The 13,642-nt window shown below is 47.8% G+C and overlaps 1 protein-coding gene across 1 annotated transcript in view; it reads left to right on the forward strand.

The window, feature by feature from the left end:
- Positions 1-13,594, forward strand: part of si:dkey-91i10.2 (uncharacterized protein LOC555224 homolog) — a 70,527-nt gene extending 56,933 nt beyond the window's left edge. Inside the window, 5 exon segments of the mRNA XM_048239232.1 lie at positions 718-1,102; positions 3,428-3,623; positions 6,236-6,900; positions 7,997-8,142; positions 10,804-13,594. Coding sequence (XP_048095189.1) covers positions 718-1,102; positions 3,428-3,623; positions 6,236-6,900; positions 7,997-8,142; positions 10,804-11,647 — 2,236 coding nt within the window. The 3' untranslated portion in view covers positions 11,648-13,594.
- Positions 13,595-13,642: the final 48 nt, after the last annotated feature.

Raw genomic sequence — 13,642 nt, forward strand, 5'->3', positions numbered from 1 at the left:
CAAACAAACGCAAACACACACACACACACACACACACACACACACACACACACACACACACACACACACACACACACACACACACGCACACACACACACGCACACACACACGTGTACACAGAGAGCAAAACAAATGGAACGTGCCAGATCAATGATGTGTGCTGCTAGCCCCCAGTCTCTGAGTTCAGGTGTTAATGTGAATTGATGCAGCTAATTGCCCTGCTCCCCTGAGTCCTACTGGTCCGACCCTACGCTTTCTCCCCTGGGGTGGCATGGGGGGGGGGAATGCCCCGGACAGAAGGGGCAGGGGAGAGGAGAGGAAAAAAAGAGTAATTTCAGTTTAATAGCTTTTTTGTCTTTTTATTTGGCTCTTTCTCCCCATTGTCATTTAACATATTTGTTTCTCTCTCTCTCTCTCTACATGGTTCTCCTCCTTTGTCCTTCCCCCTTTCTCACCCTCTCTCTCCTGTCTTTCTTCCTCTCTTCTCTCCCCTTCTCCTCTCACCCTTTTCACCTCCTCTCTCTACCCCCTGCCTCCCTCCTTCTCTCTCTTCCTCTCCCCTCCTGTCACTCTCTTCCCCTCCTCTACCGCCCTCTCCTCTCCCTCTCTCCCCTCCCTCCCTCCTCTCCCTCTCTCTCCCCCTCCCTCCCTCCTCTCCCCCCCTCTCTCCATCCCCCCTCCTCTCTCTGGTGTCTCCCCTGTTCCCCCTGCTCTAGCTGCAGTGCAGAGATTGCCGTGGAGGCCTCCGTCAGGTTGTCACGTGAGCGGAATGAAAACGAGCACGACGCCGGCGTCGGAGGAGGAGGAGGAGGAGGCGACGTCGCCGCTGGAGAGGAAGACGGCGAGAAGCACGTCGCCACGGTCGCCGTAGCCGCTGCTGACAACAGCGCCCCGCCCCCTCCGCCGGCCCAGCGCCGTCAATCTGCCGGCGTTGCCATGGTGACGCCGGCCTGCAGAGCCGGGGCTGGCGGTGGCGACGGTGGTGCGGAGGCAGCCGCAGGACCAGAAGCAGAGAGGGAGGAAGGAGGAGGAGGAGGAGGAGGAAGGCAAGAGAGAGACGGAGACAGAGACGGAGACGGAGAAGAGGAGACATCAGAATGCGTAAGACAATCCTTCCCATTCGCCTTCATAATCTGCCCCTCATTCTTTATTAACGCTGCTGTTATCTGTCAACATGACACCTCCCCCCGTTCCCTTTCCCCTACCTCTTCATTTTGCTTCCATCTTCAATACCCCCCTCCCTCCATCTCTCTCTCTCTCTCTCTCTCTCTCTCTCTCTCTCTCTCTCCTGTCTCTCTCTCTTCCTCAACCTTTGGACTTCCAACACAAAACAGCACAGCACAGCAGGACCAAGCGCAGATCAGCACAGCACAGTGCAGCACTGGACAGTGGGAAGACTGTCCGTCACTATCTCTCTCTCTCTCTCTCTCTCTCTCTCTCTCTCTCTCTCTTCTGTGTGCGTGTGTGTGTGTTTGTGTAAAGGAGCAAGCCGGGCTAGATGAGGATGCAAGGCTTAGTGAACGGCTGACTGCACAGTCGTCTGCGAGCGGGCAGGCTGAAGGTGTGTGTGTGTGTGTGTGTGTGAGTGTGTGTCGTCTGAGATTCCCCAGAGCACTGCGGGCATGCGGTGGAGCAGCAGCGGCGCTGGAAAGCAACAGCAGCGGTGAGAGAGGAGGAAGAGAGAGAGAGAAAGAGGGAGAGAAAGAGAGAGATAGAGAGAGAGAGGGGATTAGAGACAGGGTTTTTTCCCCTTCACCCCTGTTCTGTAGCAACCCTGCTTTTCATTCCTTCCCCACTGTGTGTGTGTGTGTGTGTGTGTGTGTGTGTGTGTGTGTGTGCTCGCTTGCTCGCTCAGCTTAAGGTCTCTTCGGTGCTTTTGGAAATGCTAACCCGCCGATGGCCACATCGCGCCTCAGTCGCTCAGACTAGCTGCTGATGTCTGACAGTCAGTCGCACTGAGGACAGCCACTGCTGGGATCCTGCTCCGGGTTGGTCGTTTGACGCCGCTCATGTTTTTAACATGCGTACGTGTGTGTGTGTGTGTGTGTGTGTTTTGTCTGTGTATGTGTGTCAGGGTAAAGGTGGGTTACGAGGGCTGCTTGTTATGCCTATGGGACAGGGCTGTTGCCGAGAGTCTGATCGTGTGGTTACGTGCTGTTTTTTTCCACTGGCGACTGACTGCCGTATGAAAGCTAGCTGCTCTGGTTCGCCTTCCCTGCGAAGGCTCTGCCGTTAATTAAGGCGAGAGTCGGCCGATGTCATTAGTTATTCTCAGCGATACCTGATGCAGGCAGAGTCTCCTTACAGACAGCACCTGGGAACGCAACCCTGGCTGCCCTTTTGCATTGCTTTTTGTCCAGCAACATTTACATAGGTGCATATCCGTGTGTGTGTGTGTGTGTGTGTGTGTGTGTGTGGGTATGTGTGTTGTGTGTGTGTGTGTGTGTGTGTCTGTGTGTTGGGGAAGTGTCTAATTTCTCAAGAGTAAAGATCTTGGAGTTGTTTGATCCTGGCTTTGTGTTTGTAACAGTATTTGCATGTCTGTGTATGGGACTTTATGGATGTATAGGGATGTAGACCAACTTGAAAGACAGTTATATTTATATCTCCCAATGTACTCAGGTTTGTGCATAGACATTATATTAATTATTGTGTGTGTGGATGTCTGTTGGTAAACATATTTGTTGACACTGATTTAGTGAAAGGGGTGACCAGTCACTGGTGTGTTTGTATTTGCTTTTGTGTTAGCACTGTCCTGTGAACTTTGGATGAAATGTACATGTCACACAATAATCCACATCACCTGAAGGTCAGCAATGTTATGTCACTGACACACAGTTGCCTAGCTGTCCCTTTGTGATGTCAACATTACAAATCGAGTTGAGGTTAAAGGTCATTAGTCACTACTTCGACCTTGTCACCCGACGCCAATAACAGGCCAAGAGATTACAGGACACTAGAGAAAATAACATAATCTCAGATGGGCTTTTCTGTGTGGGGGCATCAGACTTCATCCTGTGCTCTATGGAATTAAAACCCCTGATGCACTCATCAATGTGGATTTTATTTTGAGTGAAGTTGTCTGTCATTGTTGCCCCTTAAAGGGAAATGATCTGCAGCCCTTTGGCGTCCTCAGGTGAACGCTTTTAAACGAATAGTATTAGCAGAGACTGTAACTGTAAGGGAAACTCAACGCTTCCAAACGGTCATGATGAAAACCCTGGCCCATTTCAGAGAAGGTTTGTCTGGTCAATCTTCACTGCCTGTGAGAAAGAGAGAATGTCAACACTACCCCCCATCCCCCCGGTCCAACAGTCACTCCCACCGCCAAACGTCTCAACACTTCCTGGTTGTCCCCTTCTCTCGACCTAGCTTTCTAAGCTGCTTTCCCCATTTTGATTGACGTGTCTCTCCTTCAATCGGCAGCTCTCTGGACCGGGCTGCCGGCGCTCCAGCTCGGACGCGGCCTATGAGCCTGCGGAGGCGGTGAGGGCCCAGCGCGAGTGCCGCCTGCGGCCCCACTTCAGCGACCCCATGCCCGCCGACGCTGCCAAGCGCAAGCAGCTGGAGATGAAGATCGCTGCCGCCGCCAGGCTGCACAGCCACCGCCGCGAGAGGGACGGTACGTCACCAACACCAGCCCATCCACACCAGGGTTAGGGTTCCTACATCACCAACACCAGCCCATCCAAACCAGGGTTAGGGTTCCTACGTCACCAACACCAGCCTATCCAAACCAGGGTTAGGGTTCCTACATCACCAACACCAGCCCATCCAAACCAGGGTTAGGGTTCCTACATCACCAACACCAGCCTATCCAAACCAGGGGATGGGTTCCAGTCTGCCATCCAAACCACTGTTTGTGTTTCTATGTCACTAACAGACTCATCCTATCTAAAACCAGTGTTTGGGTTCCTCACAAGGTTAAATTAAAATGTGACATTGGAGATTGTATTTTTTAATTGGTTAAGAAGGTTGTGATATTTACATTTATCTTCATTTTAATTCAGCAGACGCTCTATCCATATATATTATGATTATATTTGAATGGCAATCATTGGGATGAATAAATGTATATATATTCCTGTTTTTATTTGATAATAATACTCTCCACTTGTCAATGACGTGTCCAAATCACATTTTCACATTTACCGATTCCCCCTCCCTGCCAGTCTAGACAGCGATTGGGCTTGCCCAAACCTCCAGGGCATGTGGTAGGCTGTGTGTGTGTGTGTGTGTGTGTGTGTGTGTGTGTGTGTGTGTGTGGTGTGTGTGTGTGTGTGGACCACTGTGCCAGTCTCTGACGCTGCCATTAAATGAACCTCTCGTGGAGCTGCAATGGTGCCTCAGTCAGGGAGATTACCCTTCAGGCTGCTTTTATCTCCCCGAACCACTGCACCGCACCGCTCCACTCCGCACTGCACCGTTCTGCCCTGGCCTTGCATGGCCAGCTCTCTCTGTCTCTCTCTCTCTCTCTCTCTCTCTGTCCACTGAACTCTCAGCAAGGCACGGAAACGTTAAGGAAAGCTTTATCCACTGAAACGTAAAGGAAAATGTAGTACACTCAGGTGCTAAAGAAAGTATAGTACATGGAAAAAATGTACACGATACGATAAGGAAAGCGCAGTGCACTCAGACTTTAAGGAAAGCATTGTACACTCTGACGATAAGGAAGGTGCATTACTCTCAGACGTTAAGGAAAGCGTATAAAGAAAACGTCATCCACTAAAACTTTAAGGGAATAGTCAGCCCACATGCCTTTGATAAAGCAGCCTCCTCTATGCACCCGCACAGTTCTACACTGACCAGGTCTTCCCACTGGGCTTCTTGCAAAGGGACTCGCATATTAAGGAAAGTGTCATCCACTCAAGACATTAAGGACAGATCTAGCCCGCATGCCTAAGGACAGATCAAGACCACAAGCCTTTCCTTTTTATTACATTGGCCAGCCCCCTCACTGAAGTCCTAGCAGGTCCCCCAAATGTTAAGAAAAGTGTCATCCAGTCAAACGTTAAGGGAGCACCATCGGCAGCACCATCGGTTAAAGTGAACGTTAAAGTCAACTGATATTTAGAGGATGCTTTTATCCAAAGTGACATGGACTTGCAACAGCTCACACCAGACCGAATAATTGTCAGGCAGTGACATTACCGTTAATTCAGAATGGAGTCGGCTAGATCCGGGCCACATGCGGGCCAGTTCCTGCTGTCACAATGCAGCTGGTCCTGTTGAGTTCTTTTTTGAAATTCCTCCGCGCTCAGCTAAAATACCTCAGGTCATTGGGACAGTCGCATTGGCAGCCACTCTGGAGCAAATTGGCATATATTGGCATTTCTCCTGTCATATCATCTGAAGAACAGATTGGGGTCACGCAGGTCCCATGTGAATATTTGCCCCCTTTGCTCTTAAAATCCCAGGGCACCGCCCCACCTAACCCCCAGTTTGTTCAACATATGTGCGTCAATAAGCCATCTGCTAACGCTGGTCTAATGTGCAAGTGACACGGCTTGTTATCGTCCAGCTATTGGTTAATGTATTAATCATGTGCTGTCTCTGTGCATTCACATTTAACTATTAGTGGGTGTTGTTGATGATCCTGCTGCGGTCATTACAATCTTTGATTTATTCAGTTGAGTGCTGTTTTACTGCAGGACTCTTGCTGATAGACTGATTACCCAGAATGCACTCATTGTAGTTTTCAAGTGCCTTTCGTATGGAAATTGGTCTCATTGTGGGATGCAGATTAGTGACAGATGTGACTTAATTTCAAGCCTCAAAAAACATCAATTTAAGTACAATGTACTTAGAATATTGATGAGGTTCATTGTTTTGCTTTTTGTATGACAGACCTGTTGAGTCATAAAGATGAACAAGCACCTGGTTTAGCCAACTAGTTAGATTTATTCTTCTTTCTTTATTTATTCCATATGATGTGTGTGGATAAACACACCATGAAGCATACTATAACCACCAACAGCATAAACAGGGCTTAAAGTTCTCAGGCATTCTGTTTCAATGGTATCAAAGGTATGGACAGGCGGTTTAACATTTGAAAATATCTAATTATATGAAGTGTTAAAATGACCTTTCCTTTAAACTCTGCACATAATATAACACTGTATAATATAATATAATGTAATATAATGTGATCTAATTGAAGCGTATGTGATATTGATGTGATGGGATAGGTTTGCGTGTGGTTTCTGATGTCACTTCCTGATGTACTCCTGACAGGCTCCATCCTCACTAGAGGGCGCTCTGAGCCGCGGGGCGAGACGGGCCTCTGCGGGGGCCGTCGCACGGGCGGGGGGCAGCACCGCTGGAGCACGGTGAGCAGCCTGAGCGCCGACAGCGGCGTGGTGGGCCTGAGCGACGAGCGCGAGGACGAGGACGAGCCGCGGCAGCGGGCCCAGCGGCACAGCGCCGGTGCCGAGGTGGAGCGCACCGACAGCGGCATCGGGCCGGGCCTGGCCCGCAGCTGGAAGAGGCCCTCGGCCGCACTGAGGGCCTGGGAGGCCCGGCGTCCCTGCCCCGACTGCGGGAAGAGGGAGCTGGGGAACACCGACAGCGGAGGTGGGGGGTGTGGAGGCGGTGGTGGCAATGGTGGAGGAGTTGATGGCAGCGACGAGTCGAGCGTTCGAGAGGAAGCCATGTGCGAGCGGTGCTCGAAGCTTCGCACCGAACGCAAGGAAGCCATCTTGGAGTTCCTCAACACGGAGGCCAGCTACGGCGAGGACCTTCGCATCATCAAGGAGGAGTTCTACTGCCCCATGCAGAGCGCTGGACTGCTCACATCCGAACAGCTGACCGTCGTGTTCGGGAACGTTCAGGAGCTCATCGACGTCAACGAGCGATTCACCGAGCACCTGCAGGAGAGTATCGACCAGGCCTTTGACCAGGTAAAGTTAACAGATGCGCACACCTAGGCAAACCCTGTGTTCATGTAATCACACATTAGGCATGGGGTTAATATTTAGAGTTAACAATTGGATTATGTGTATTAAAGGATTGTTTGATATCCAATAAAGAGAGGAGGATATTAGGATATTAGTAGGGAGCATGATTTGGTACTTTTCAAGATAAATATGAGTGACGGTTATCTTCAGGTGTTTATATGCGCTGCTTTCTCTGGTTAGGTTAAATCTGAAAGCATTTTCATCAGTGTTCATGTCTAAATAATATGAAATTGAATCTTAAATGGAGATCCTCAGCCACCAGTTTTCCAATCCCATTTTCACCATAACGCCATTCACAGAAAGTACCAATAGGTCAGGCTGACCTTCTGTCTGCACTTTTATCTTCAAATACATTTGGACTTTTCAGTATCTGTATGCACATAGCTTGATGGGTTTTGTGCCCATTTGTCAGTGCTGCTCTGAAACATTTTGCTTTGAGAGATCCTATCTCTCTCTCTCTCTCTCTGAGTTCCCAAAAACAGGCTCAGGACAGGAGAGAGACTTTCTAATGAGGAGACACAGCACTCAAAAAATCCTCCATAGAAATGCATGGGGTTAACGCTAATATGGTAGTTGTCTACACATATCCCGCCCCTTCAGCGGCCAAAACTCAACATGTGAATACATCGTGCCGATAATGTACTGTGTTGTGAAGACATCGTACCAATCATGTGTTGTGATCTCGCCGCTGGAGCGAGACAGGTGTCATGAAGCCTTGCACACTCACAGTTCTGCCCAAAATAGATGCCTGAATAAGAATGCGTTGCAATAAGTCCGCTAAATGGAGGGACTTGCCTAAAAGGACTTTGACTGTACTCACACACCTAACAAGGAGTCACATAAATGAAGTGTTCTGTTTGCTAATAGATAATAAATAGAGAATAGGTAGGGAGTGCTCAGGCTGCTAGGATGTCAGTCACATAAATGAAGTGTTCTGTTTGCTAATAGATAATAAATAGAGAATAGGTAGGGAGTGCTCAGGCTGCTAGGATGTCAGACAGTAACACCGTCGCTACATTCTCTCTCTCTCCCCCTACAGGGCGACGAGGACCTGCTGTCTGTGTGCATCGGCGAGATCTTCCTGGAGTTTGTCAACATGCTGCCGGCCTTCCAGACCTACTGCCTGCAGCAATCGGCCTCCGTCAACATGCTCAACACCCTGGAGAAGGAGAAGGAGCTGCTCAGGTAGGCTACTGTACACACCACACCAGGCAAACACAAACAGCTACATCAGGCGGCTCTCTCAAGTTTGTTTGGAGCTGGATGTTTACAACTGAAATCAATGTGGTTGTTGTTATGACAACAGCCGCTTCTGAACTGTGACTGAGGTCAAATAGCAGAGAGGTCAAGAAATGTTTGACCTAAAATATATTTAAAGGAACCGTATGTAAGATTGTGGCCAAAACTACAATCACTTTCAAATGACTGTAGAGCGTCACCTTCCCCTCCCCTCTGACTGGCAGAGCTGGCAACCCGGATGCCGAAACACTACTGACTTTGTGATTAGTAGTTAGGTGGAGGGTGGCGCATCAGGCCAAAACACAACATGACATCAACATCAGTTGAGGGCTGCAACTTCACTTTTTAAATGACAATATCCTGGCCGGACTACGGTTGTCAGTGATATAAGTATTTGAAATGAACATGATTTCTTAATGTCTAACTGTTGTAAGTGTTTTAATAACTAAAATGTTTGAATATTTAAGTATAACTGAGGTCAAATATTTATTAGCGTGGTTGTTGTTTTCATCCCTCTCTGAATGTACAACTGTATGAACAGGGCTTTGCTGTAAAAGCGCTAAAATGCTGAGTCAGTCCTTCCTGAAAAAACGGTTGATAAAATAGCTGTGAAGTCACTAAAAAGGCCTAAGATACTAATGCTGCTAATGCTAATGTCTTGTGGGAAATCTGACCAGGACTCGGAGGAGCCAGAGAATCATAAATTTACTAACATTTCAGTTTCAGTCATGTGCTGCACTTAGGTAGTATCATTCTCCATGCGTCTCAACATTATGTTTCAAATTCATTCCGAAATGTCACATTAATCAGCAAACCTTTTTTTGACATTCCTTTTGCCCTACAAATCTTTTCAAGGTGTCCAACAGCAGGGAGAATATTGCCATTGTCCAAGTCTAGCCATCGGTCACTGTCGCCCTTGCTAATGGCATAATGCGATGATCAGCAGAGGCAAAGTCACACTGTAACTCACTTTTATGTCCGATTACGTTTCATTCATCATGATGCAGCAGTATTGGCACTGCTGAGCTGCAGATCTGTGTGACAGTGCTTGCTGTCACTGCTCCTCTCTCTCTCTCTCTCTTTTTTTTTTAACTATCCTCACCTTTACTTGTGAGTGTGTGTGTGAGTGTGTTGGTGCTGGAGGAGGCAGGCGGACGGCAGCATACGTTATTTAAGAGGCCTGTTCTTTTCACCCCTCTGCTGCTCATCTCATCTCTCAAAACTGCTGAGCGGTGAGGGAGAGAGAGAGAGGGGAGAGAGAGGGGGAGAGAGAGAGAGGGAGAGAGAGGGAGAGAGGGAGAGAGAGAGGGAGCAAGCGAGTGAGCATGTGCTGCTCCGCTTCGCTTCGTTTTACTGCACTCCGCGCCACACCACGCCAGCTCGTGTCTTTCTTAATGGAAGAGACAGAGAGTCATTCCATATTTATTGGCTCAAACTCTATTTCTATCCAAGGGGCTGAGGCAATAACTATTTATACGCGTAGTGAGAGAGATGTTGTGTGCAGTGACGCAGCAGTCTGGCCTACAGTGCCTGTTTACAGTGCCTCATGCTGTGATGGTCACGGTGCGCAGGATGATAATCAAGTTTCTCTTGTTTGTTTTCCCATCTCCCACTTCCAAACTCATGTCTTCTCCTCTACTCACATGGCCTCCTGGCCCGACTCGTAACCCCCCCCCCCCTCCTCTCCTCTTCCTCCCCCCCCCCCCGCGTCCTCTCCCTCCCGTCTCATTTATATTATTCACTCTTCTCTTCCTCTCGCCATCTGCTCCTCTCTCACCTCCCTTCACTTACCACTACTACTACCACACACACACTACCACACACACACACTACCACACACACACACACCCCTCTCCCCACTTCCCATCTGCTCCACCCTCACCTCCCTCTTTCCCATCTCATGCCTCTGTACCCTTTCATCTCCTCCTCTCCCTCTTTTTGCCTGTGCTCCTCTGATGCTTTACCTCCATTCTCCATTTTGTTTTGTTTTTCTCCTCCACTTCACCCCTCTCTCTCTCTCCTGCTTGTGTTTGGTATATTTTCAATTCTACCTGGTCTTTCTCAATCCTCTGCAACCACCTCTTTCATCCCTCTTGCTTTGCTCCATTCTCCTCTTGATTTCTCTGTTCTCATTTTCCATAATCCTTTTTGCTCCCCTCCAACTCCTCCCCCGCAATTTCACACTCCTGTTTTGCAAAATTCACATCCATTTTCCATATTCCATTTCTTTCCTGCTCATTCTACCATCTCTGGTAATCTCTCTAAATTCTTTACTTTCCATTCCACTTACCTGCTCATGTTTCCATGTTTTGCATCCCACGCTCCTTTCTCCTACTCTTGATCCTCTACATTCCTCCTGCTTCATCCTACATTGTTCCTTTCTCCTCAATTTTGTACCACTCCTTCTCAATCCTCTCTTAAATCCTGTACCCTTTCTCCTCGATCTACTCATCAATCCTGGACCCTTTCTCCTCAATCCTCTTATCAAACCTGTACCCCTTTTAATCAATCCTTTCTTCAATTTTCCTATCAATCCTGTACCCCTTCTCCTCATTTGTATACCCCCTTTTCCTTTTCCCCCCTTTGCTCTCCTGTCTCCTTACTCAGGATTTTCCTGGATGTCTCCCAGAACGACAACACAGCCCTGCGGCGCATGAACCTGCGCTCCTTCTTGATGGCCCCGCTGCAGCGCGTCACCAAGTACCCGCTCCTTCTCAGCCGCATCAGCAAGGCCACCACCGACTGCCACCCGGACCATGCGCGCCTGCGTGAGGCCAAGAGCCGCGTGGAGTCGCACCTGGAGCACATCAACATGAAGACGCGGCAGGAGGGCCTGGGCGGCACAGCCACGTGGTCGCTCCGCTCGTTCCGCCGCGAGAGCCGCAAAAACCGCGAGGTCATCAACATAGAGATGCGGGAGGTGTCACTACGAACAGTTGGGTGGGCACGTGAGAGCACACGCTTTGTCATGGAGGGGCCCCTGCAGCTGTCCCAACCCACTGACGGCCAGTGGGCCAAGAAGGGCAGTAAGGCACTCAAGTTCCAGAATGTGCAGAGCCTGCTCATGGTGCACACCCAGAAGAGCCCAGAAGTGGGTGAAGGTGGCGGAGGGGGCCAGAAACCAGCAGGGGGCGAACAAGAGCAAGGTGGAGAGATGGTGCGAGATGGTGTGCTCGTGCTCATCAAGGACAAGAGCAGCGGGAAGTTCACCGTCCTCCGAGAGCCCATCCGCTTGGCGAACTGCGTCGTGTCGGCTGACCCAGACTGTGACGACACCTTTGAGGTGTTGGACATAAGGCGTGAGGCATTCGTGTTTAGAGCTTCCGACAGGGCACGTACACAGCAGTGGTATCGCTTGATCAAAAGGTACGCGTGTGACCTGGGGCCGTGGAGAAAACGGCGCAACGCGCTGCCCAATATCATGATCAACACAATCCAGAGCAGGTCCTGAGACTGCACCCTGTGGAACTCCTCACTCCCTCGGCCAGCTGGATACTGGTGTAAATAAAGTCAATTATTCTTGCCTCTTGCAGACAGTGTTACTAAAATGGATGAGGATGAAAGGTTTTCTTTTCTGCATTCCATTCCTAATAGACGTGTAAAAAAAGACGTTTCATTGACATTTGTAAAATAATTTAATAGTGATCTGATGGTTGAAGAATGCACTTTTTTCTACTGACTTGAGGGGGATTTTAAAGAACACTTTGACAAAAAAAAACATGAAGGTTGAATGCAGAGCCAGAAGGCAGACCAAATGAAGGATTCCCGGAATACTACCGGCTAGTGATTGTAAAAGTTGTTTGCTACTGAGAGAGAGAGGAGGGGAAATTGCATTTAAGTGCTGACATTCACAGTGTCATTTAAGTGCTGACATTCACAGTGTCATTCACAGTGCAACAAGCATGGCTGAAAAAAAAGTTTGCTACAAAAGAAAGAAACTCTGGTGATAGTAGATAGCAATGCACAAATCAGTCAACACTACTATTAAACATCCCAAATCCATACTGATCAAGATTTTCAGTGAAGAAAAACAGTTGGAAAGTGGAAAAAGACAATAAAAATATGTTTTCTTTTTTGTGACCAAGGCAAGTCACTGGTAAGCTACTGCCCTTGTCCTGAAAAGTCCCTGGATTCATTAGCACTGTCCACTGCCAGTGGTAATCAGGTCTAACCTGCTCCTTTCACTGTGCCAGAAACTCCATCGCTCAACAGCAATAATTTATGGCAGACAGTCATACACTTGTAGCAAAGTAATATAGCCTATTCATTACACACAAAAGGTCATCATTTCTGATAAATGTCACCAGTGATGAAAACAAGGAGTTACAATAACATGCTGTTGTTTTTGTTTGTTTGTTTGTTTTTACTCTTTTGTCGAGTTGGACTTGGTTAACTCAGTACTGGTTCTGGATTTGTTTGGATTACATTTGTGTGTCAGAGTAACCGAGGCTGTAAAGACCCAAAAGGCCACGGGGCCTTGTGGGTTGCAGGACCAGGGTACAGCAGTAGCTGGAAGCAGGAAGATAAAGGTTTTGAAAATCTAACCTGACCTTTTCAGAAAATGTCCCTGCGTCAAGACATCACTGATTAAGAAAAGGGTGTGAACTTTTGTGCCTTGGGTTTACAGTTTAAAAACAAGGAGAATCTGTTTCAGTCCTGCTCACACACAGGTCCAATTTTATCACTGAAAATTGTAAAAGTTCGTCAGGCAAGGGCTGCAAAATAGCCTCAAGATAACTAAGAAAAATGCAGCACCTCAAACTGCAGTCCCACCCATTTTATTGTTTTTTTCCCCTTGGATATTTGAGGTTCCTCGCTTCTGTTCAATGCACTTTAAAACTGAAAGCTCTGCAAATTTGTATGTGAATGAAGGACATTATTTTATGTGGCTTTATCTCTTATTCATGAAAAAAGCTTTACTTCGCCATTGTGGTGTTTTATTTTACAGATACTTTTTTGAATAGCAAGACTAAATGAAAACCACAGTAGGAGACTGTAGCAGATCAGGCCATATTTCCTCTACCACATACCAGACCCATTATTGTTCTATTTCGCCTGTAGTATGTTTGATTTCACACAAGCACACAGGGATGTGGGTGATCACGGTTTGGTTTCTGGACAGACGAGCTGAAAGGGGCATTGGGATTAATGCCAAGTACTGTGCATCTCTTTTCTAATGGCATCACTACTGTTAGAATCTTTCAAGGCTTCCATAGTCATTGTAGAAAAACAGAAAAATAAACTAAAAGGTCACTGGAAATCCGTGAGACAGTGGGCTATCAAATGAGACCTGTTGAAACTGTTAAATGCTTTCTTTCCACTATTTTAAAATCCTTAATTTAATATTTCTTTTGTGTAATATATTGTGGAATTATATTAAAAATACAATTCAAACATGGTTGTCTTTTACTGGTTCTCCCTTTCTTTATGATATGAACGAACACAC

Source organism: Alosa alosa, chromosome 3 (genome assembly GCF_017589495.1).
Source record: "Alosa alosa isolate M-15738 ecotype Scorff River chromosome 3, AALO_Geno_1.1, whole genome shotgun sequence".
In the NCBI taxonomy this organism is placed as follows: Eukaryota; Metazoa; Chordata; class Actinopteri; order Clupeiformes; family Clupeidae; genus Alosa; species Alosa alosa.